General features: G+C 42.9%; 1 protein-coding gene across 1 annotated transcript in view; it reads left to right on the top strand.

Annotated features, from left to right (window-relative positions):
- GLDC (glycine decarboxylase) overlaps positions 1-21,900 on the top strand; it is a 78,395-nt gene extending 56,495 nt beyond the window's left edge. The window contains exons 16-25 of the mRNA XM_006018371.3: positions 3,017-3,092; positions 8,084-8,209; positions 9,210-9,359; positions 12,215-12,327; positions 13,040-13,181; positions 15,205-15,316; positions 16,663-16,758; positions 18,306-18,478; positions 20,440-20,520; positions 21,206-21,900. Of these exons, the coding sequence (XP_006018433.2) occupies positions 3,017-3,092; positions 8,084-8,209; positions 9,210-9,359; positions 12,215-12,327; positions 13,040-13,181; positions 15,205-15,316; positions 16,663-16,758; positions 18,306-18,478; positions 20,440-20,520; positions 21,206-21,349 (1,213 nt within the window). The 3' untranslated portion in view covers positions 21,350-21,900. The remainder of the gene's footprint in view (positions 1-3,016; positions 3,093-8,083; positions 8,210-9,209; positions 9,360-12,214; positions 12,328-13,039; positions 13,182-15,204; positions 15,317-16,662; positions 16,759-18,305; positions 18,479-20,439; positions 20,521-21,205) is intronic.
- The last annotated feature ends 104 nt before the right edge of the window (positions 21,901-22,004 follow it).

A 22,004-nucleotide genomic window follows, 5' to 3' on the forward strand; every position in this document is an offset into this window, starting at 1 on the left:
TTCCTCCCTTTTTTGAAAATGGGAACCACATTGGCCCTTTTCCAGTCCTCTGGCACCATGCCAGAGCACCATGAGTACTTGTAAAGCCGTGCCAGGGGTCCCTGGTGCTAATTCCCTAATTCCCTCAGCACTCTGGGGTGGAGGTCGCCAGGACCTGCTGATTTAAATACGTCCAGTCCCTCCAGAAGTTCCCTGACTAGATCCTCACTGACCCTAGGCCCGGCTGCACCTCCCCCAGGGCCTGAGGGGGTCCCGGCAGACGGGCTGATCTGGTCCCTGCTCAGGAAAATGGAGGCAAAGAAATCGTTAAATAAGTTAACCTTGTTGTCTGGTGTGACAGCCAGATTTCGTAGTGTCTTGCAGAGGCCCCACGTTACCCTCTTGCAGAGGCCCCACGTTACCCAGTACCTTCTTTTTGCCCCCTATGTATTTAAAAAAGGACTTCTTGTTGTCCTTGATCCAGGTAGCTAGTCCCAGTTCCATCTCCGCCTTGGCCTTCCTGACCGCCTTCCTGCAGCCCCAAGCAACTGAGGTATAGTCCTCCCTGGTGATGGTCCCTCCCTTTCATTGGGTGTACACCTCCCTTTTAGCTAGGAGACGTTCCTGTATGCTTTGGTGAGCCATGGGGGCTTTTGCACCCTCTTGCCCCCTTTGATCCTTGTTGGGATTACCTCCCTTTGGGCTTGGAGGATTGTCTCCTTAAGGAACGACCACTCTTCTTGGACACCCGACTCCCCTCCCCTCCGGGACCTCAGTATCTCCCCAACTATTCTCCTTACCTCATTGAAATCTGCCCTTCTGAAGTCTAGGGCTGCTGCTTTGCTGCAGGCCTTTGCTACCTTGCACTGGATGGTGAATTTCAACAGGCAAAGATCACTGTTGCCCAGGTGGTTAAGCACCCACAGTCACCCGCTGTCACCAGGTCGTCGTCCATGGCCAGGACCAGATCCAACAAGGCATCAACCCTGGTGGGGCTGTGCACCTCCTGGGTTAGATGGAGGTCCTGCGGTCCTGTATCTTGCTACATGAGCGGTCAGACCTGGATGACTGCTCTTCCCAGCAGATGTCTGGAAAGTTCAGGTCACCCATGATGACATGTCTTTTGACCTAATTACCTCTGTGAGCTGACTTAAGAATTCCTGGTCTAGCTCTTCCCCTTGGTTGGGTGGTCTGTAGTAGACCTCCACCATTAAGTTCCTTTCCCCTCGACTGCCTTGTATTCTAACCCAGAGCACTTCAGTGTGCCCCTCATCTGACCTTGTGCTACTAGATGAGGATGTGTATTCCTCCTTGATGTAGAGTGCCACACCCCCGCCCTTCCTCCCTGTCCTGTCCCCCCTGTACAGCCTATAGCCCTTGATATTCACCGCCCAGTCGTGCGTTGGGTCCCACCATGTTTCTGTGAGCCCCACTATGTCTGGCTTGGTGTCAGCTAGCAGGAGGGTAAGTTCCTCCTGCTTGTTCCCCATACTAAGAGCATTTGTGTAGAGTCATTTGAGGCCTCCTGAAGATGTGTGCACTGGCCCCCTAATCTCAGTACTGCCCGGGTCCCTGTTCCTTACCTGGGTATTCATTCTGCTCGTCGTTGGTCCAGGCTGGGCTGTTCTTGTGGGTGTTGCTTGGTTGGGGGATGGGGAAGATGAGGGCGGAGGAAGCCTTGGACCACTAGTCCAAGGCTTCCTCCGCCCTCATCTTCCCCATCCCCCAACAAGCCTAGTTTAAAGCCAGCCGGAGGAGATCCGCCAACCTAGAAGAGAACACACGCTTACCTTTGGGGGAAAGGTGAAGCCCATCCCACCTGAGCATGTCTCGTTGTGATCTGCGGGTTGCTATCTAGGAAGCCGAAGCCTGCCTCAAGACACCATTCCCGAAGCCGCCAGTTGGTCTCTCTGGTGCAGGTCTCATGTTGTCTTCCACATCCGCTCACTAGTAGGATGGAGGAGAATACCACCTGTGCTCCTATCTCCCTTAGCACGCCCCCCAGAGCATGGCAGTCCATCATCAGGTGATCAGGGCTTCTCCTGCTCGCATCATTAGTACCCACATGGATTAGAACCATGGGGTAGTAATCGGTGGGCTGGATCATGGCCTGGATCATCCCCGTGACGTCCTGAATCTTTGCTCTGGGGAGGCAGTAGACCTTGCGTGTAGAGGGGTCCTGGCGACAGATGGGGCCCTCCATACCTCCCAGGATGGAGTCGACTATGACAGTCACTCAACGCTTCCTCCCCCGGGTCTGCTTGGCTCCTTCGGCCTGTTCGGAGCATGAAGAGAGTGGAGTTGCCTCCTCTCTGGTTATAATGTTATTTTATTCATGAGGAGACTGAAAAAATGCAGCAATGTTATCCTGCAACTCTGAGGGGAACACAAGCAAGTCTTTTGGAGTAATACTGTTCTATCTGGAAGCTTTATCTGTTCAAAATGCCATAAGATATGCAGAGTAATTACTAGTAACGTATTGGTTTGGGGGTTGGACAAATTGTTGTAGAAGGAAGATTTGTTAGTGTTCACTGAAATATTCATATCCCAGATAAGAAGTTCTGGGTGCAATTCAGACCCTACACAGATTAGCTAGTCAACCTTTTACATACCAACCCTACTGCAATGATTTCTTCTGATTCTTGGAATGGTTGAGGGGATTTTCTTGCCAATATGTCTGTATTATAATACGTTGCCCACTTTGGAAGTGCATCACTGTGTACCTGCTATCTCTTTCTGTAAGTTAATAAAGTAGCTTGATATGGTTAGAAACTGGAGAATCTCCTTAGTTCCCAGAATACTACAGTCGTGGTGCACATAGCAGTGTTGCTCCACTTTATATTCTGTAATGTTCAAGCTAGTATCTTGATAAAGTGGGTATGTGCTGTCTAAAACACGGATAGGAATTGCTCTTCGTAAACTTTGAAATTTGCCCAGAGTCACCAAAATGGCTTATCTTGGGCAAGAACAGTTTTAGTTACAGTACTGCACTGATACAGTATGGTTTTTATAATACCACTGCTTTGTGTTCTTGCAGCGGAGCCCAAGGTGAATACACTGGATTGGCTGCAATCAGGGCTTATTTAAGTGCAAAAGGAGAACGTCATAGAAGTGTAAGTGTAAAAATGTGTTTGGAAATAACATTTGTGAAGCGCTTCCAAGTAGATGGCAAAGGAGCTGTCTTGATCACTCGTTATGTCCAGGGTCCTTGGCCTTTTTCATACAGTGGCCCCATACTGAAGCAGGGGAAAAGGATTACCTATCTAGCCATAAAGAAAAAGCAGGTGCTATTCAATTTCTAAGAGCAGTTAAAAGCTTAGTAAGATGCTGCTACTTCCAGTTTTCCATACAGAGAATTTGAGTGATAAATGGCATGACTGGCACTCTTGATCTTACACACACAGTCTCAGATTTCTCTGAGCTTAGCCTCAGCTAGCTAATTCTCCTCCATGCCTCAGTTGCTACCATGGCCACAAACACTTAACTGCACAGCTTAAAAATGTGAAATGGAAAGAGAAAAGTATAATAGGATTAAAATCCCTGAGTCTGGCAACACTGAATAGTGGGGCTGCTAAGGCAGAACCCTACATGAGAGCCTCCCTGAAAGCGAAACTACTCTCTGGGACCTTTCTAGATAAATGAAACTGTCATGAACCAAGTAATTGTGACTGGTCAGGACTGCAAATACATGAGCATCACATCATGGCCAGTGCTACTGAAGGTAGCTTGTATTTCTGAACTCCATCTAGATACCTGAACTTTATCCATTCCCAGGAAAGATTATTGAAGTTGTTAAGTCTCTGGCTATATTTCATGAGAGCTCTTGCTTTAGAGAAGATGAAGTTAGAGTTAAATGTTTAGTATTAGGGTTGCTGTCTGACTTCTCTCTTTGTATGTTTCTCTTCTTCCATTGGTGAATATGTTCCTACAGTTCTCTGAATGCATCCGAATTCCTGCAGAGCTCCTATGTGTCTAGGGACTAGAAACAAAGGTATTTTTCTAAGAGTTTCTATTGGACTAGCTGAAGAGCTGGGAGAGATGTTAGGCTAGAAAAAGACATCAGATTTCTCCTGGGACAAAGCCTTTTGTTCTGGGATCCTACAGCTGGACAGCCCATTTTCCCACTTCAGGTACCTGTGAAGTAGAATCCTACAATCATATAAAATTAGGGTTGGAAGGGATCTCAGGAGGTCATCTAGTCTAACCCCCAATTCAAAGCAGGACCATCCCCAACTATATCGTTCCAGCCAGGGCTTTGTCAAGTTGGGCCTTAACAACTTCCAAGGATGGAAATGCCACCACCTCTCTAAGTAACCCGTTCCAGTGCTTCACCACACTCCTAGTGAGCGAGGGTTTTTTTCCTAATATTCAACCTATACTTCCCTTGTTGCAACTTGAGACCATTGCTCCTTGTTCTGTTATCTGCCACCAGTGACTGAGAACAGTCTAGTTCCATCCTTTTTGGTTTCAAGCTACTCTTCATGTAGTCAAAGTCTGCTATCGAATCCTCTTCAGTCTTCTCTTCTGCAGACTAAATAAGACCAGTTCCCTCAGCCTCTTCTTAGAAATCACATACCCCAGCCCCCAAACCATTTTTGTTGCCCTCTGCTGGACTCTTTCCAACTTATCCACATCCTTTCTGTAGTGGGGGGCCCAAAACTGGGCACAGTACTCCAGATGTGGCCTCACCAGAATAGTGCAGAATACAGGGGAATAATTACTTCCCTGGATCTGCTGGCAGTGCCCCTACTAACGCAGCCCAGTATGTTGTTAGCCTTTCTGGCAACGAGGGCAACCTATTGAGTCGTATCCATCTTATTGTCTACTGTAACCTTCTCTGTAGAGCTGCTGCTTAGCCAGTTGGTCCCAAGTCTGTAGCAGTACATGAGGTTCTTCCATCCTAAGTGCAGGACTTTGCCCTTGTCCTTGTTGAACATCATGAGATTTATTTTGGCCCAATCCTCCAATTTGTCTACATCACTCTGAATCCTAGCCCTACCCTCCAACATATCTATTACAACCCCCAGCTTGGTGTGATCCATGAACTTGCTAAGGGTGCAATCCATCCCACCTTCCAGATCATTAATGAAGATGTTGAAGAAAACTGGTCCCAGGACTGACCCCTTGGGGCACTTCACTTAATACCAGCTACCATCTAGACCTTTTTGGTATAAAAAGGGTCATCGCATAAGAGCGAATTCGCATGTACAGAACCCACGTAAAGCAAGGGAAACCTGTACCAGATAAAACTTTTCTTTGCTCCAGATTTTTACAGCTCTCTTCCACTTTTTATAGTGATTTGTTTAATTCCATTATATAAAAGAAATTTCCATTATATAAAACAAATCAATTTAAAAAGTGAAGAGAGCAGTAAAAAATCTGGAGCAAAGAGAAGTCATTAGAAGTAGTTACAAAACACATGAAGGACAACTGAACTAGGTTACCTAATTATTGGAAAAGACTAAAACCATTTAAAAGGGAAGAGAGGGTTGTAACTACCTGTGGAGATGAGTAGAGATAGCAGTGACATTTTGTAATGAGCCATAAAACCATTGTCTGTTTAGTGTATGGTTTTCATGTTAAGTAAAGCTATGACTTTTTAGTCCCAGGCCTGTATTCTGAAGGAGTTCTGCAGATTTTCCTGAATATTAGGATTGTGAGGGTGGAAATGGAGTTGTAGTTCTATGAAGAATGTTTTGGTGATGGGGTATTTCTGTCCTTCATCTCTTTTTCTGTAAGAGGTCATTCTGAAGCATAGTGGTTGTTTAGTTTATATGTACCATATGCCCTCATGGGAACTGTGGGTGAAACTAAATGACTATTTTCCAGAATGAACTCTTGCAGAAAAATGCTAAGATTTCAGAAGAAAGCCAAGCTACTGCTATAATAAGATGTTCTGCTTTCTTAAAATTGGTCTTTTTCGCTCTTTCTGTCTTAGGGGCCTTTTTCATTTAGTTGTAGTTGAGGGAGATTGCTGTTCTCCACATCATGTATCAAATTCATGTTATGATAGCTGTCATACAACATTGCTGTTTGGAGGAAACTGTAGCTTGCCTGCATAAATTCTGGCTCTGAAGTGGAGGAATGTTTGCCTGTTTTTTTTCCCCTCAATTCAAGACTTCCATGGCTTTGATTGTGATTTGGAACATTTTAAAGTAGTGTTAATATTTCTTTTTTGTTTGTTTTTTATCTGTCATTGAGGATTTAGTTTTCAACTCTTTTTTATATATATCTGGAAAGCAGATAGGTGCACATTGTGTGGAATTCATTACCAAAAATCTGTCATAGACTTCAACAGAAGGTTAAAACAGAATTAAGGAGACGGCTATTGGACAAGAGGCCTATACTTTTACACACTAAAATAGAAAAGCTTGCTTCTCCATTCTAGTTAAAGAGCAGTACTGTCAACTGAAATCATGCTTGGACTACTTCTGAAACTTGGCGTGAAGAAGAATCGATCTCACTGTCCCCTTGCTATAAACATATTTTAATTGTAATACTTTTATTAACAAGACTTGCCTGTGTTTTATTTAAACAGAGGTTTTCATTCTACTTAACTTGGTTCACTTGATCAGATTCCTCAATATTTTAGAGAAGCAGACTGGATATTTTGTTCTCTGCAACTATCCCAGAGTTCAAATGCAATATGTGCATAGCAATGAGTATTTGGTTTTTTGCAGCTGCTTAGTATGAAAGCAAGCAAACCCTCTGACCAAAAGCTTTCTTTGGATTTGGTGTCCCCAAGTGGGGAGAATATTCCACGTATTCAGAACTTGCTGCATTTAATTGACCCACCCTGCCTAGTCTGTTACATCTGCATCAAGAGGCTATACAGCATCATTAAGTCAGAGTGGTGATATGCTGCATGTACTTTGTACTTATGCTGCACAGTTGTAAATTATGAGCAGAAAGAAGTAGTTAGCTATGTTAGTCTGAAGTCAGGTAAAAGGCAGGGTAGAAGTGCACCTTATCAGCTAACTGAATTGGAGATCCATAAGCTTTTGTGAACAAGAGTTCACTTTGAGATATATGTACTGGCAGCCCCTCAGCCTCAAATGGCATCTCTCAAACAACACACTACCTATCTCTTATTCTTGTTGAAGCACCAGGTCTGGCAGTGAACTCAGATGCAAGCTGTTCCCCCTCATCAATACACGCTATATCTTCATTGGACCAAATAGCACAGATTTTAACATCTGAAGTTTGTTCACCTGCACCTCTGTCAGCATTGTATGCCATTACCTGCTTAATGCCCCTCTACTGTCTATGCTGGACAGACGGAGCAATCTTGACATGGAAGAATGATGAAACATTAACCTGACGTTTAGTCCAAAACAATGCAAAAGCCTGTGGCAGAACACTTATCCTTGTTAGATGCTTCATTGCTGACCTCGGAGTAGCTACTTTTAAACAATGGAACTTGTTACAAAAGAAATTATCCACAGACTGCTTGTGTTAAGTATAGCATCTGATAACGTGAGCTCTGGCTCTCAAAAGCTTTTGCGCCTCTAATTCAGTTAGTCTGTCAGGTGCATCTTTACCTTGCTTTCTGCCAGTTGTAAATAAGGTCACAAATTGTAACACATCTGAAGAATTGGCTCCTGACATTCTTTTTTAGCACCCTTAAAGATACGTTAAACATATGTCTCTGCACACTGGGCAGACATCTTGGTGCCATGCTCAACTAGACCAGCTTTTATCTGAAAGATCTAGTAGATCTTCATGAATGCTTGTTTTATAAGTACATGCAGCATAAGCGCAAATGTGAAACAGAGTACTTGTTGCTTTTGGGGCACTTTATGAACTGCTTACAAACACAAAAATATTTTTATATTGTGAGAATAATCTTCAAAACTGCCCTTAAAATGGAAGATACACTTAGTAAGTGAAAAGTTACTATAGTGGGCTTTTGGATCCTGAAATAATTTCCTTGCAGGAAAATATATTTGCAGTAGCAGAAGCAGATCCTGAGGGTAAGGAGATGGGGAACATTTTTGTTCTTTCTAGAATTCTGATAGAGAAATGCATCTTTTGATAGTTTTATGTTGCCATAGGATTAAGTGACTAGTTGATGTAATTTGCATTTTTTTTCTCCCCTTTTAAGGTTTGTCTTATTCCAAAGTCTGCTCATGGTACAAACCCTGCAAGTGCTCAGATGGCAGGCATGAAGATCCAGCCAGTGGAGGTGGATAAAAATGGGAGTATTGATATTGCACATTTGAAGGCAATGGTGAGTGCCACCTTGGCTGTTTGTTCAAAGACAATCTTTTTCATTCCCCCACACTAGGTAAGATTTTGGTAGCTGCATCAGATTGCCTACTATGGGAGAATATAGTGCAAAAAAAGATAATCCATTTTTTTTAAACTTATCTTTTTTTTTGCCTGCTGAGACTCAAGTCATTGAACTTGTCAACACTCTTTCAGTTTTCTGTAAAAAGCAAGTTTTTATACATTCTAAGCTTTTTTTATAGCAGAGTATTCTTCCCATGTTCTGTATTTGAAATGAAGGCATGTTGACATCATTTTCAAATGGACGTAGTTGCTACTTAGTCTTCACCTACTGAAAGTCAGTCCCACTTCTGCTGGGTAAGATGTTGCTAGGCAACTGCATCTTCTGAGTTGGTTGACTGCAGGTGAATCTTAAGTATCTGAGAAATTAGCTGAACTGCTTTTTCACAATTCGTATTTGGACTTTTTGTTATGGAAATGGATACCTGTGCATTGCTGCCAGTGAGAAAAAATGGACTACATCTTATTTTCCCATGAAATCGATTAAATGTTGAATATAGTTTGTTTTTAAGAAGTCTCTTCAAGTGTGATTAAACTTATACTTTGCATATGCTTTGCACTGCTTCTTCCCCCACTTCCCCCTCCTACCACCATCTTCAGTTTGAATTTAGCCTAAGTAAGAAATCGGTGCTTGGGTGTATATACTTCAGTAAGAGAATGATACTGAGGTCTGCCTTCCCCTCAGAAGTAACTAGACACCTGTCATGGTGAAATATGCATGGAGAATATCTGTGACTTAAAGGTGGTTCTATAGTTGAACTCACATGTGCCAGTGAGGGAAATCAGCTGTTGTTATTGAGCATGTTGCCTTTGCCAGATGTGGCGATTACATTTTTCTTTCAGGCTGTCATAAAACAGCTATATGCTTTAGTAAAAAATTTTGCTGAAGAGATCTTTTGCGGCCATCAACCTTTGAAATTGTCTGTTTCTCCCTTCTTAAGGTGGATAAGCACAAAGAGAACCTAGCAGCCATCATGATCACATACCCATCCACCAATGGTGTATTTGAAGAGGCGATTAGTGATGTGTGTGATCTGATTCACAAACATGGAGGCCAGGTTTACCTAGATGGTGCAAATATGAATGCTCAGGTATGCATCTGATAAACTGACTAAACATTGAATTGGATGCCCCAAAAGATCCAGTCAGTACTCATTGTGCTAGGTGGTATGCACACATGTACAGAGGTGCCTCCAGCACCAACATCAGTCTTGTGCCATTCTGTTTTCTATCCAGAAATTTCTGTTCTGTTCCTGCTTCCCTTAAGTATTGAACTATAAAGTTGCTTATACTTTTTCCCACTATTGGTAACATTGCCACTGGAACAGATGACACAAATGTCAGTTTTCTTTCAGCACTGTCATAGCTTCAGCATAAGAGTACCATACAATAGATCTTGGAGAAGAGACAGAGATCAACAAATACCAATACATTTGATGATGAAAAACATTAATTTAAACTACTTTGGGCACGTCTACAAGTGCTATTAATTTACAGTAGGCTTACTGTGCAGTAAAATACTGTCTACATGTCTACAGGTGCTCTCTTGGGAACAGATTTGCTCCCAATGGGAGCAACCTGGTACAGGGTTGCTCCTGCCATGTTCTGCCCTCCCCTGCAGCGGCCAAGGGGAGCTCCAGAGTACCTTGGGTGCTAGCCCAGGGGCTGGCAATGGATATGGGGCCCGGCCCCTGTGGGCCCTGGCAACTGGAGCAGCAGCTGCCTTGTGGCCCCATCCACAATGAGAGGAGACCTGATGTGTACTGGGCTGGGAGGGAGCTGACCCTGCAGCAGGCAGAGCTGTCCAGGCCCTATGCCCCTGGGGGGGGACACAGAACTTCCCTGCCCAGCATGGGGTTCACTGGGAGCTGTCCCAGGTGTGGGGCAGCTGCCAGTGAGCTTTCTGCTGGGCAGGGGGGCACAGAGCTCACCAGCAGCTGCCCTGTTTGGCACAAGGAATAACACCCATAAGTTGACTGAGAGTAGATTCGAGCTAGATATCAGGAGGCACTACTTCACAGTCAGGACAGCTAGGATCTGGAACCAACTTCCAAGGGAAGTGGTGCTCACTCCTACCCTGGGGGTCTTCAAAAGGAAGCTGGATAATCATCTAGCTGGGGTCGTTTGACCCCAGCATTCTTTTATGTCCATGGCAGGGGGTCAGACTTGATGATCTACTTAAGTCCCTTCTGACCCTACCAACTATGAAACAAAGCTGGCTGCCCTGGGGAGTGGGCTGGGGTTGGGAACTGACCCTCAGCTGTCCCCCAAAGCAGCTCCATGCCTGAGGGCTGGCTGTTCTGGGGAGTGGGTGGAGCAGCCACTGAGGGAGGGGGAAAACCTGCTCCCTCTGCCTACATGACTGGTACCTGGGTGAGGGGCTTGGGCACCCTGGTGAGCTAGAGACTGCCAGTCTGCCCAGCAACTAGTGATGCATTTCAAATTGGTTAGCTGACAGCCAACAGGTGCTGGCCTCCACTGGACCAGGTAAATGAAGTCATAAGGGCTATATAAGTTAAGGACTGCCCAGGAGGAAGGGGCAGCAGCCATGAGGAAAACTCAGAGAGAGAGAGAGAGAAGAGCTGAACCATCTTAAACCTGCTTTCTCTCAAAACTCATGATCAAGGAACTGCTTGCCTCCAGAGGGAATATCCACCTGCCTCTGGAGGATACTTGTGAGTAAGATACCTGAGATCTAACTAGATATATAGCTTGCAGTAACTCGGATGCATGGTCAAAGGCTACCCAGCCACCCTGTTTGCTCTATGGGATTTCTCTGATACTACTCAACTCTGTACCCTATTCCAGCTCTACCCCTTGTAACCAATAAAGTTCTCCTTCATACCTAGTGTGGGAGACTTATTCGGAGTGGGTCTAGATTATGCCTTGCGGTCCCTTTGGTTCAGCTGACTAAGGGAGACCACTTGGGATGCTTCCCTCACGTTGGAAGCACCTAAGTTCTTGAAGTACCCTTGAGGGCTACTAGGCCTGTGTTTCCGAGGGGGCGCAGAGCTAGATAGAATCAAGCCCATCCATGGGTGGTGGCAGTGTTACCCCCAGGCTAGCGGGTGTGCTCCAGGAAGGGGGTCGGCCAGATGTGAGGTGCCCCCAGGGAGGCACTTGGAGCCTGGAATGTGGTCAGGCACAGTGAGGTGGGTGGCTCAATGCAGGAGCACCCCCTACTGGCTCACCACAATCCCAAACGCTGAAACGAATCATTGTCCTCTGAAATAGCCAAATCCAAAACCGAATCAAAACACAACCATTTCACACAGCCCTAGAGAGCACCAGGACTGGGGACAGAGCTCCCTGTCCACTGTGGCCCCCTGCTGTCTAAACTGACCGGGATCAGATTTGCTCCCTGTCAGCATCTACACAAGTGTTACTGCACAGTTTGCTACCTGTGTTTAATGCTCAGTAAATGATGTGCACATGTAAATGGTGATGCTTTACTATGCACTAGATTAGTCTACTGTGCAGTAAGGCGCCTTGTGTAGATGGACCCTTTAAGTGCTGAATGAGTGGAAATCTAGTGAGTGGAATATTTGTAGTGTTCTGATTTTCCTCTAAGAATGCTTTACAACCTATTTTTATAGGCAGAACAGTATGGAATATTCTAAGTCTGAATTCCTAGATCTGCTTTGGATGATTGCCTATTTTATATATTTAGTTTGGAACTGAACACTTGTAAAAGAATCTAAACCTTTCTATGGTGGATGACTAGCAATTTTACTGGTAGAAATACTGATTCTGTCACTTAAGCCAGTTTTTACTTGGAAACCAGAACAAACTGAGGAAACTCTAGCCTGGAAAGTCTGCTAATGAGCTAGCTTTCTGCAATGTGGTGAAACCTCCTAGGGTTCAAAATGCAGTGACACCCATTCAGCATGAAAAATATATTTTTGAGATGGTGCATTTAAATTCTTTGGTGTTGTTTCTCTGACAGGTGGGTCTGTGTCGCCCTGGGGACTATGGTTCTGATGTATCTCACTTAAATCTTCACAAGACATTTTGCATTCCTCATGGAGGAGGAGGACCTGGAATGGGGCCAATTGGAGTGTAAGTATCAAACGTCAGCTTTAAAAAAAACAAACCCCAAAACAAAACAACAAAAAACAAACCAACTGATCCCCCTAATCAGTGTCAGGTGATGGTTCGCTTGAGCAGGATCCATTAGCACAAACACAGCCAGAAACAGTGTTGACCATCACTAGATATTTCTAGCTTGTCCTAAGCACTTGGTGGTGGCCAAACTTTTGCCTTGGTATCACTACTAGAATCAATGATGTAGCTCCAAGTCAGAACACTTAACAGTTCTAACCTGTGACTACCCCTTGTTGCTCATTTACCATTACTCATACCTAGATCAGCTACCACAGACAGGAGGTTGATGTGTATGGATGTTAGATGAGGAAACAGTGCACGGGATATAAGGGGTATGTGTGTTGCATAGAACCAAACATAAATGGTACACTGAGAACAGAGAATATCAAAGTTAAGCTTTCACTTCAATTGAGAGATTGGAAATGGAGTGCTGTAATTGCAAAGGGTTCTTTTGTTGTTTTAAATAAGTATTTTCCTAAAAGGGAAATATAAAGCAGATATAGACTGGAATGGAGATCACTGTAATGAACTCTTGTTCCTGGATATTGGTCCCTAATTGCTTTTTTCCCCCTAAACATGAATCAAGAAATGGACAGGGAACTCTGAAACTAATCATGAGGAGGTAGCAATGCGGCAGAGTCCTAAAATCAATTCATTTGTGTTTCAGGAAGAAACATCTGGCTCCTTACCTGCCTAGCCATCCTGTCATCGAGCTGCATCTTGATAGGGATGCATGCCCTTTGGGTACCGTCAGCGCTGCCCCTTGGGGTTCCAGTGCTATATTGCCCATTTCCTGGGCATATATCAAGGTGTGTGGGTTTCCTTACAACTGTTAGGTTGATCCTAAAAATGAATGTGTCTATAAAAATGTACAAATTATTTAATAGTAAATCTTAAATCCAGATCATACTGTTTCTCCAGATGTAGTAATGTTGCACTGGAAAGGTGAAAGTATTGTAGACCTTCCCAGTGTCTACATTTTAAAACAGGATTGCAGTCCCACTGACAAGTGGAGCACTAGTCTACATTTTAACTTTGGATAGCATCCAGTAGCTTTGTAAAATGGCCAGGAAAATTAACCAGTCCCTTCACTTAGATCCTCTACTAATTTGTCGTGTTAAAAATATATATATACAGGCTGCTAAAGTTTTGTAGTGCTGCCTTATGCAAATTAATTTTTTTCAGGAAAACATGCACAATTTAAATCCTGCAGAGAATTGTAAGGCACATTTTGAGAGTAGATCTCACGGAAATCCTTATTTTGGGGAAGGTGATGCTACAGATAGTGAAGGGCATTGTAATGGTGTGATCATCACAAGGATATTATCTGTATGATGTCCTTGCTTGTCACCTTCAACTATTTGTTGTTGCCAGTGGATTTGTATAATTATTATATCCTAGAAACAGGGTCATTCTTCCACCGTTCCTTAGTTTCAGGTTACTGTGGTTTGAGACATGGTTTTAAAATGTTGATTTATTTACAGAATTTCTTAGCTAGATTGTCTGTGTGCTGCAGTACAGATCAGAATTTTGGGAACTCTCAACAGCTAATAAATACAATATTTACTGAAAAAAATCTCTTATAAAATAGAAACACAAGATCTCCATGGAATGTGACTAAATGAAGACAATGAAATCTGATTTAGTTTTGGCTTGGGATCAGTGGGAATGGTGGCCTTCATTTGCTTGCTTAGATTTTTTGGAAGACTGCAGTCTATGAACCTGTTATTGCATGCTTATGTTTGTATTTGTTGGCTTCTTTTGCAATAAATATGCTAAATTGTTCTTCCAGAAATACCAAAATTTGAGAAATCTGACCTCTAATATTTAAGATGCAGATGCATGACATATTTACTGCATAGCAAATTGATGCTGCTACATCCTAAAAGTGGAACAGACAAGTGATGTGCAGCCCTGCTACAGGTTACGTTACTTGAACACTGGGTACATTTCCCCCTGGAAGTATGCGTAGTGACTTTACTACATGGAACATGTTATTTATCTTCTCCCCAGTCAGTTTGATCCATACTCACTTCAAAGCAGCTCCCCAAGAGCTAGGTAGGCACTGTAATAGGCACCCACTATGGGCAACTTGTTTGGAAGAACTAACTGGTCATGCGTTTGCTTCTTATAAGATAGTAAAATCTGGGATAAATTACTGTGTGGTAATCACATTGCATCCTCTGAAATGATACTCCCAGGAGAAGGGGACAGGATGCAGAACTTTGAAAGCTATTAGAGCCTTTTTTATCAATTTTGTGGCCACTTTGATGAATGAACTGACAGACGTTGTAAACTGAGCCTCCATTCCCTGAATTCCAAATTCTTTATCTGAGGAGATGTTTTGGATAATTTCCCTGTTACCTGACCTGAAAGACAGCTAGTGACCACTTGGTACTGCTAGCTGGTTCCTGTTTTGAAATGGGAGCATACTTTGAGGGAAGAGCTCTCTCGTCTTATGGCTCTCCCACATAATGCAAAGATCAGCATATTAAATTTCAAGCTGTCACCACACGATCTAACCTGCAGGTTTTGGCAACCTGCCAGCAGGCTAAGGGTTGTATGTTCATTTAGCTGGAAATAAAACCGAACAGAATACAGCTGTGATCACTCTTAATGTGGGGCCTCATGCCACGGAGGTCGTGGCAACAGCAGGTTCTGTTGGGTTTGCTTTGCAGTCTTAGCCTCCTAAGATGGCATCTTTCACAGGTCATACCCCCAAATGAAGATGAGGATGGCTGTGGCCAGTACTTTATGCTTCCAGTGTTCATGGGGGGAGTTGCGGGGAAGCATTCAGACCAGTGTTTTATGGTGCATTTTTTCTTCTTTCAGATGATGGGAGGAAAGGGTCTTAAACATGCTTCTGAGATTGCTATATTGAATGCAAACTACATGGCAAAGAGGCTAGAAAAGCACTACAAAGTCCTTTTCAGAGGGGCAAGAGGCAAGTATTAAACTTGTATTGTAGAAATACAATAATACTTATATATTATACATGTAATATACTATTTTAAAATTGATGTGAACCTAGTTAGTTCTAGCACATGGTCTCTATAGTATGCACAAAAGGAAATAATATAGAGACAATTACTGTCACTTCTATGCAACAGCCAAAATTAAATTTCAAGACATGGGAAGCAAAGGAAAAGTGCACTCATTGATTGGGAACCAGTTGCCAGTATCATTTAGAAACCATAAAATTGCTTTTTCACCATCCCTCAAATTGACAATTAAATGTTGTTTAAGCAATGAAAAATTTAAGACCACCCACAGAGGGCATTGATGTTAAGATGGTCATAAAGCTACTCTACTAAAAACAGGCACAAGTAGAGAATTTTAAAAGGCAACAGACTTAATGCTCTTTCTTCTCACCTGAAAAAAAGTCCCCATAGGGATGGGTCAGTAATGTTGCAACTGATCCAGATCGGTGATAGGTCCCTAGTTCTTCTCACATGGAATGTAACTGATGTCCAGATCTGGCCAGGAGGGAAGGCCAGTCAAGTTTGACACCCCTGCTCTAAGAGACCCCTAATTCACTAGAAACATTCAAAGCTAAATCCCCAGCCTTTGAAAGGTTCAGAAATGAAATGTAGTTATCTGCTTGAAGAATTTTGTTCATTTGAATTTTTCATATCTTTACTGGGACTCTTAGGTGATTTTATTTCAGGCATAAAGTATTTTCCTTTGAAGAAACCAAGACCCTCCTCTTATTATGCTTTCAAAACCAAGAGAGGAAATCTCCTTCTCTTGGGTCTGAATATAGGTTTTCCCCTTCAATTATGTAAGTGTTGGCTTGAGGGTTCATCTAAGAATGAGTTACTATTTCCTCCCAGGTTCTGAATATGCTGCTGGGAACTTGTGACAAACTTGGGACCTGAATGGTAGTCCACCAAGTGGTAGGGCTGTTGGACAAGCTTGAAAAAGTTTAACCTAAATTATATAGCACAAAAATTCTAGGTGGGTTTATCTTCTTAGTGTGTTTGTAAGTACTGCAGGAGCAGTTCTGAGCATTTCATTCCTTTTCACCTCAAATGTCTTGGGTTTGGGGGAGAACTAAAGTTTCTGTATGGAGTATTGTACTTCACAAACACAATGGAGATTTAAGAGGGAGTAAATATTTGCATACACTTGACTGCACCTTAGAGGTATCAGTAGTGAAGCTAATTAGTGAATATTAAGTGTTCTCCACAAAGCAACTGGAATAGATATGTCTTACTCCAGCTGAGGCTCCATTGTGACCCATCTTATTTTCCAAGTAATTAGTCTAGCGTAAATTTTTTTCACTTACAGGGTATGTAGCTCATGAATTCATTTTGGACACACGACCCTTCAAGAAAACAGCAAATATTGAAGCTGTGGATGTTGCAAAGAGACTTCAGGACTATGGTGAGAGTAACTAACTTTTGAGTCTTTAAATCTGCCTTCTTGGGCTACAGAAGCATTTTAGTCCTGTATTGTTGAGTGCAGTCCAGTGTCTCCTACAAGGTGCTCTTTGTGGTTCCCTGCACAGTAGGTAATCTGCTGCTGCTACACAGATTCCACCGCATCCCCAACAACTGGTCTTTTCACTGGCAAGAGCAGAGTATCTAAAGCTCATGTTACAGCCCTGTTGCATGCTGTACAAGGCCCATAAATGCAAGGTCTTAGGTTCTAATTCAGCATTCAAAGGCTTCATGGCTCTCAGAAGTAAGATACCTGCATGGAAAATGAGAACAGCAAGTGACATATTAAATAGGATGGCAAATTAAGGAATCTAAACTTGTAATTTGGGCTATAGGTCACCTGCTAGTCTTTCAAATCTCCAAAGTCTCTTTCTGTAAGCAGGGTGTTCCATAACTGTCCATTCTGCATTTTTGTACCATCCTGAAGTGTGTGCTACTAGCTACTGTTAGGAGGATGCTAGATTAGATGGACCACTTTGATCCTGTGTGAGAGCTTGTGACCTTAATTTGATATGAATAGAGAGCAATATAATGTTATTCAGTAATATTCATTCTCAATAAAATAATTAAAATATTTAATCTCCCCCCCTTTCCATTCCCTCCTCAAAAAAAAAAGTTCTTCCTCTTCTCTAGTGAGTTGCTTTTTTCTGGAAGCAGGCATATCATAACGCATTAAAACAGATGGAGTGCTTCGCATGTATAAGATGTTCTGTCTATTTTAATGGCATGATATACCTGCTACCAGAAAAGAGTGGGATATAATATATTCCCACCATTTTAAACATTTTTGTACATTAATTACAGACATACACATACATGTGTGTAAATAAGCTCGGTCTGGGTCTGGTATGTACAAGCTCTAGTCCAGCCTCTTTCAGGGTAGGTCACAAATGTGGCTTAGGCAAAAAATACATTAGCAGTAGGATGGGTGCTGGTAGTAGCATAAGAGGGATAAACTGTCTTGTCTCCTCTTTCCTGGTTGCCCCAAGTCTGCCTATTCCCAGTTTACTTTGTGCCAGTTTGAGCCTTTAAGGGTTACAAGAATGTGAAAGTGATTGATGTAGATGTGTGTGTGAAAGGAAGAGGCCAGGAGTATTGTTTTTGGTAAGAAGCTATTTCCTTAGGGCACCAGGCTCCAGAGGAAGTAAAAGGGTGGAGGGGTGGGTGTATATGTAGTTTTTTTGTTTGTTTTTTTTCTTTAATAATCCCCCTGCAGCCAAAATATTTCTGGCTTTACCTGCTACAAACAGTATCATGGAATCACTCCTGTGGGGGGTGGAAGAACAGTGTTTGAATTAAACTTCTATCAGCTACCTCTCGGGTACACTGTCCATTCTTAGCCACGTGAAGGTCACAAGTGAGGTTTATGGGAAGATGCTGAGAACTTGCATTGTCAGCTTTTTAGGAAAAACAAGCCTAGTAGTTGCTGGCTAATCTTCCTTACTGGCTCATAAACCATGTGTAATCAGTGATGGGATTCCTCTTATTCAGGATTCCATGCTCCAACAATGTCCTGGCCAGTAGCAGGGACACTTATGATTGAGCCAACAGAGTCTGAAGACAAGGCAGAGCTGGACAGATTTTGTGACGCAATGATCAGCATTCGGCAGGAAATTGCTGAAATAGAGGCGGGCAGAATGGACTCCAGGATCAACCCATTAAAGGTGAGTAGACACGCAGACCCAGGTTCTGACACTGTAGCATATCTATTAGTTATTTGAGCTGTTACCTGTAGTGCTCCCAAAGACTTAATTACCCCAATCTTGGGAATTGTGTGTATGTAGAGAACCATAGTACCTGCAAACAGGAGTAAAGAGCACTGATGATGCTGTTTGAGTGATGTTTTAGTTCAAAATGGATGTGTTGAAGAGGCCCCATCCATTTACATGATTCTCCCAAAAATCCGTGTCTTTCAAGTCAGAAGTCCTGCCTTTGCTGACTTCAGTGGGTGACTGGGGAGGAAGGTATTTATTTTATTTAAAGGTTGTGAACATTTTGTATGTAACTGGATTTTGCTTAAAGGCATCCAAGTGACGCTTTTGGATCTAAATGTAGATCCTATTCTTCCCTATGCCTAGACTTGTCCTCTGACCATGTTCAGTGGGGTTTGACTACCATCACATTCTCAGTAGTACTTTGTTCCACTCTGGAAGGTGTGTAACACCACATATGTTCCTTAAACTTTGGGAATGGCTCTGCCTGTTTTTTCTTTAACCAATCTCCCAACAAAGTGCTCTGACCACTAGGCTCTAGGCAAGATGGAGCCTCCTGATGGTCCTGATATAGATGGGTCACAGGATAGCCAACAGCAGAAGAGAGATGTTGAGCTTGGAGGCGAGCAGGCCAGAGGAAATCTCTCTCTGGTTCAAGGAGATGGGCCCTGACATGGGGTTCCTGCCCTGCTTTGATGGAGTTTCTTCATTTTGCATTTTAATAATCATTGAATAAAGTAAATGGGCACCAGGAGCAAGGGACAAGAACCAAAGATCCCTTCCTAAGCCTGTCTCCCTGAGCCACAGACTTCTCTTCCTGGTCCCATATCTGCTTCCTCTTGACCACAAGCGAGGCAGCTCTGCAGGATGGTGCTGGGTGTTTCTGGTCTGGTGGTTGGGCTACTTTGCTGGGAAGTGGGAGATGTGGGTCTTTGCAGAGATGTCCGTCCTTTGGGTAAATGTCCTAACCATTAGGCTACAGGGTTGAGGTAGGAGGGCTGTCACCTTCCTCTTCCTCCTCTGGCAGACAGCTGCTCTTCCTGTTTTTTCTTTAACCAGTTTAAGGACCTGCCTGGAGCGCACAACTTCCTAGGTAGAACAGGGTCACCACAGTGCATGAGCCACTGTAGTCCTAGAACTAGAACAAGGGACAAGTCTAGTGATGGGTGGAAATAACTTCTAAAGCTGCGTAAGTGGTATAGAGTGCCTTTTCTGTGTTGACATTGTAATTGTATAACTAGCACCTAAATCATTTTAGAATAGGTTTTGGGCCTGTAGATGTGATGATCTCTTTGCATTCTGGGTCTTGTACATTGTCATATGTGTCATGCATTTAAGTGGGGAAAGACATCAAACAGTGGAAGGGGGAGCTACAGCCAGCTGACCTTGGCTAGAACTCCTCCTTAGACTGTTTCAAGATGACTTTCCATTGCCTTTTAGGGCAATTCAAAGTGTTTTTTAGTAGTTGGGTATCAAACCAAGAGAAGTTGAATTTTAAACTGGAGTAGGAAGAAACTCCATCACCCAACACAAGTGACATGCAGGGAGCACCTGCTGCCTCTTACTGCTCTAGTGCTTGCTGTGTTGGGGAGAAAGAACAAGCAGTGGCTACAGTTGTAACCATCCTTCCTGTTCCATCATCCTTCCACTTTTTTCCCCACTTAGTTTTGACTTGGATAAATGATATCCAAGAGATAAATACATTCTGAATCAATTTAGTCTCCTGTCTGCTTTTAATACGTCTCCATTTTGATTGACAATCCTGCATTCACAAGAGCAAAGTACTTGGTACTAATCTGAACTATTGAGGAAATGTGCGTAGCTGTATTCAGATTTGTCAGGGTTGATGGGCTGAAACATTGCCCTGAACTGACACATTTTATATGTTTTTACTGGCCCTCTTCTCTCTTTAGATGTCACCACACACTCTGACTTGCATTGCGTCCTCCAGGTGGGATCGCCCATATTCCAGAGAAGTAGCAGCCTTCCCACTTGTAAGTAACAAATGCTGGAATTTTGCTTCCGAGTGCTGAGATTTTTGACATACAGTAAATGTGCTAGTTGACTGGCAGTGAATCTTGGGACAGAAAATTTTCAGAAGATAGAACACTACTTGTGAGCCCAAGTAGCATAATTAGAAGTCCTAATATTATTTTGCTATGTACAACCTTTGTTTATGGCATTGGAAACTATTTGTTTGTAGCTCTTGCATATGTACAATCCCTCCATGGCAGGCGGGAAGGTGCATGCTTTGTCTTTAAGACCTGGAAAAGCTTGCTAACTTCTCTGAACCTCAGAATTAGGAAAAGCAGGAGCTTGCAAGCAAGTTAAGACTCCCAGCGGTTCCATTTCATTTGGGGAAGTTCTGTAACTTCAGGAGCATCCAAGAGTCCCTTAAGAGATCAGCATGTCAGCAGTGAAGAAAGTCCTTGCTCAAAAAACTCCTGCTTGGGCTCTGACAAGATGCTGAAAGGTTGATTAGACTACATGGGAGGTAACAGTCAAGCAAGCAAGTTCTGAGGCCTAGAGACAAAATGACTGTGCAAGTTACTACATAGTTCTTGGAAGTATTCCAAAGGAATGGGCAGCCCATAACTTAAATGTTTTAATTGATGTTTTGTAAAGTTTGAGCTTGATTTTTGTTGTTGTTGCTTTAAAGCATGTTTTTTCTGTATTCAGCCATTTGTGAAGCCTGATAGCAAATTCTGGCCTACAATTGCTCGAATTGATGACATCTATGGAGATCAGCACTTAGTTTGTACCTGCCCACCAATGGAAGTCTATGAATCTCCATTCTCTGAACAGAAGAGAGCATCATCCTAGATCTCTATTACTTCCAGGTGTCTGGATTCATGCTTGACTGCTTCAGTCCACCACGATGGGTTTTCTTTTTCCTGGAGCAGTTTCAGGGATTTATATACTATGTATATTTTTTGTAATTTCCCTGCTCATAATGGAACTACTGCTCAGTTAAAGTGTAAATACAATCAGTATATTAGGTTGAAACAAACTGAGTTGATTCAGTGCCTCAGTTTTTTCCACAGTAGTCTGTTGCCTTGATTCTTGCACCTGTAGTCTTCGTGTAATGATTTTTTTCCTCCTTTTTGTGCTAATAGTTTTGACTATTAACATAGAATTTTTGAGGTTGTATATGGAAAAAATACATTTTTGTTCCAGGTATTTCATATGGCAACAGCCAAGAGTATTAACTGCCACAGTAACTGTTTACATTTTATATACTCAAAACAAGGAGCTTTGGTTAGTTTTACTTTCTCTCTTACTGCTGGCCTTGCTGGTGTTAATTGTCTGATTTCTTAACTGTTTTTTACCTACCAGTGTTAGTACTCCAATAAACTGCACCAGAGTTTTTGGGGCTGAATTTTTTTTCAATTTTATTTACCTGTTAGTGATATGAGGTGAATCCTGTTTGAAACTGGCTTCAACAAATATAAGATGTCAGAAGAGGTGGTAGGTCTTA

This window comes from Alligator sinensis, unplaced genomic scaffold (assembly GCF_000455745.1).
Source record: "Alligator sinensis unplaced genomic scaffold, ASM45574v1 scaffold392_1, whole genome shotgun sequence".
Lineage (NCBI taxonomy): Eukaryota > Metazoa > Chordata > Crocodylia > Alligatoridae > Alligator > Alligator sinensis.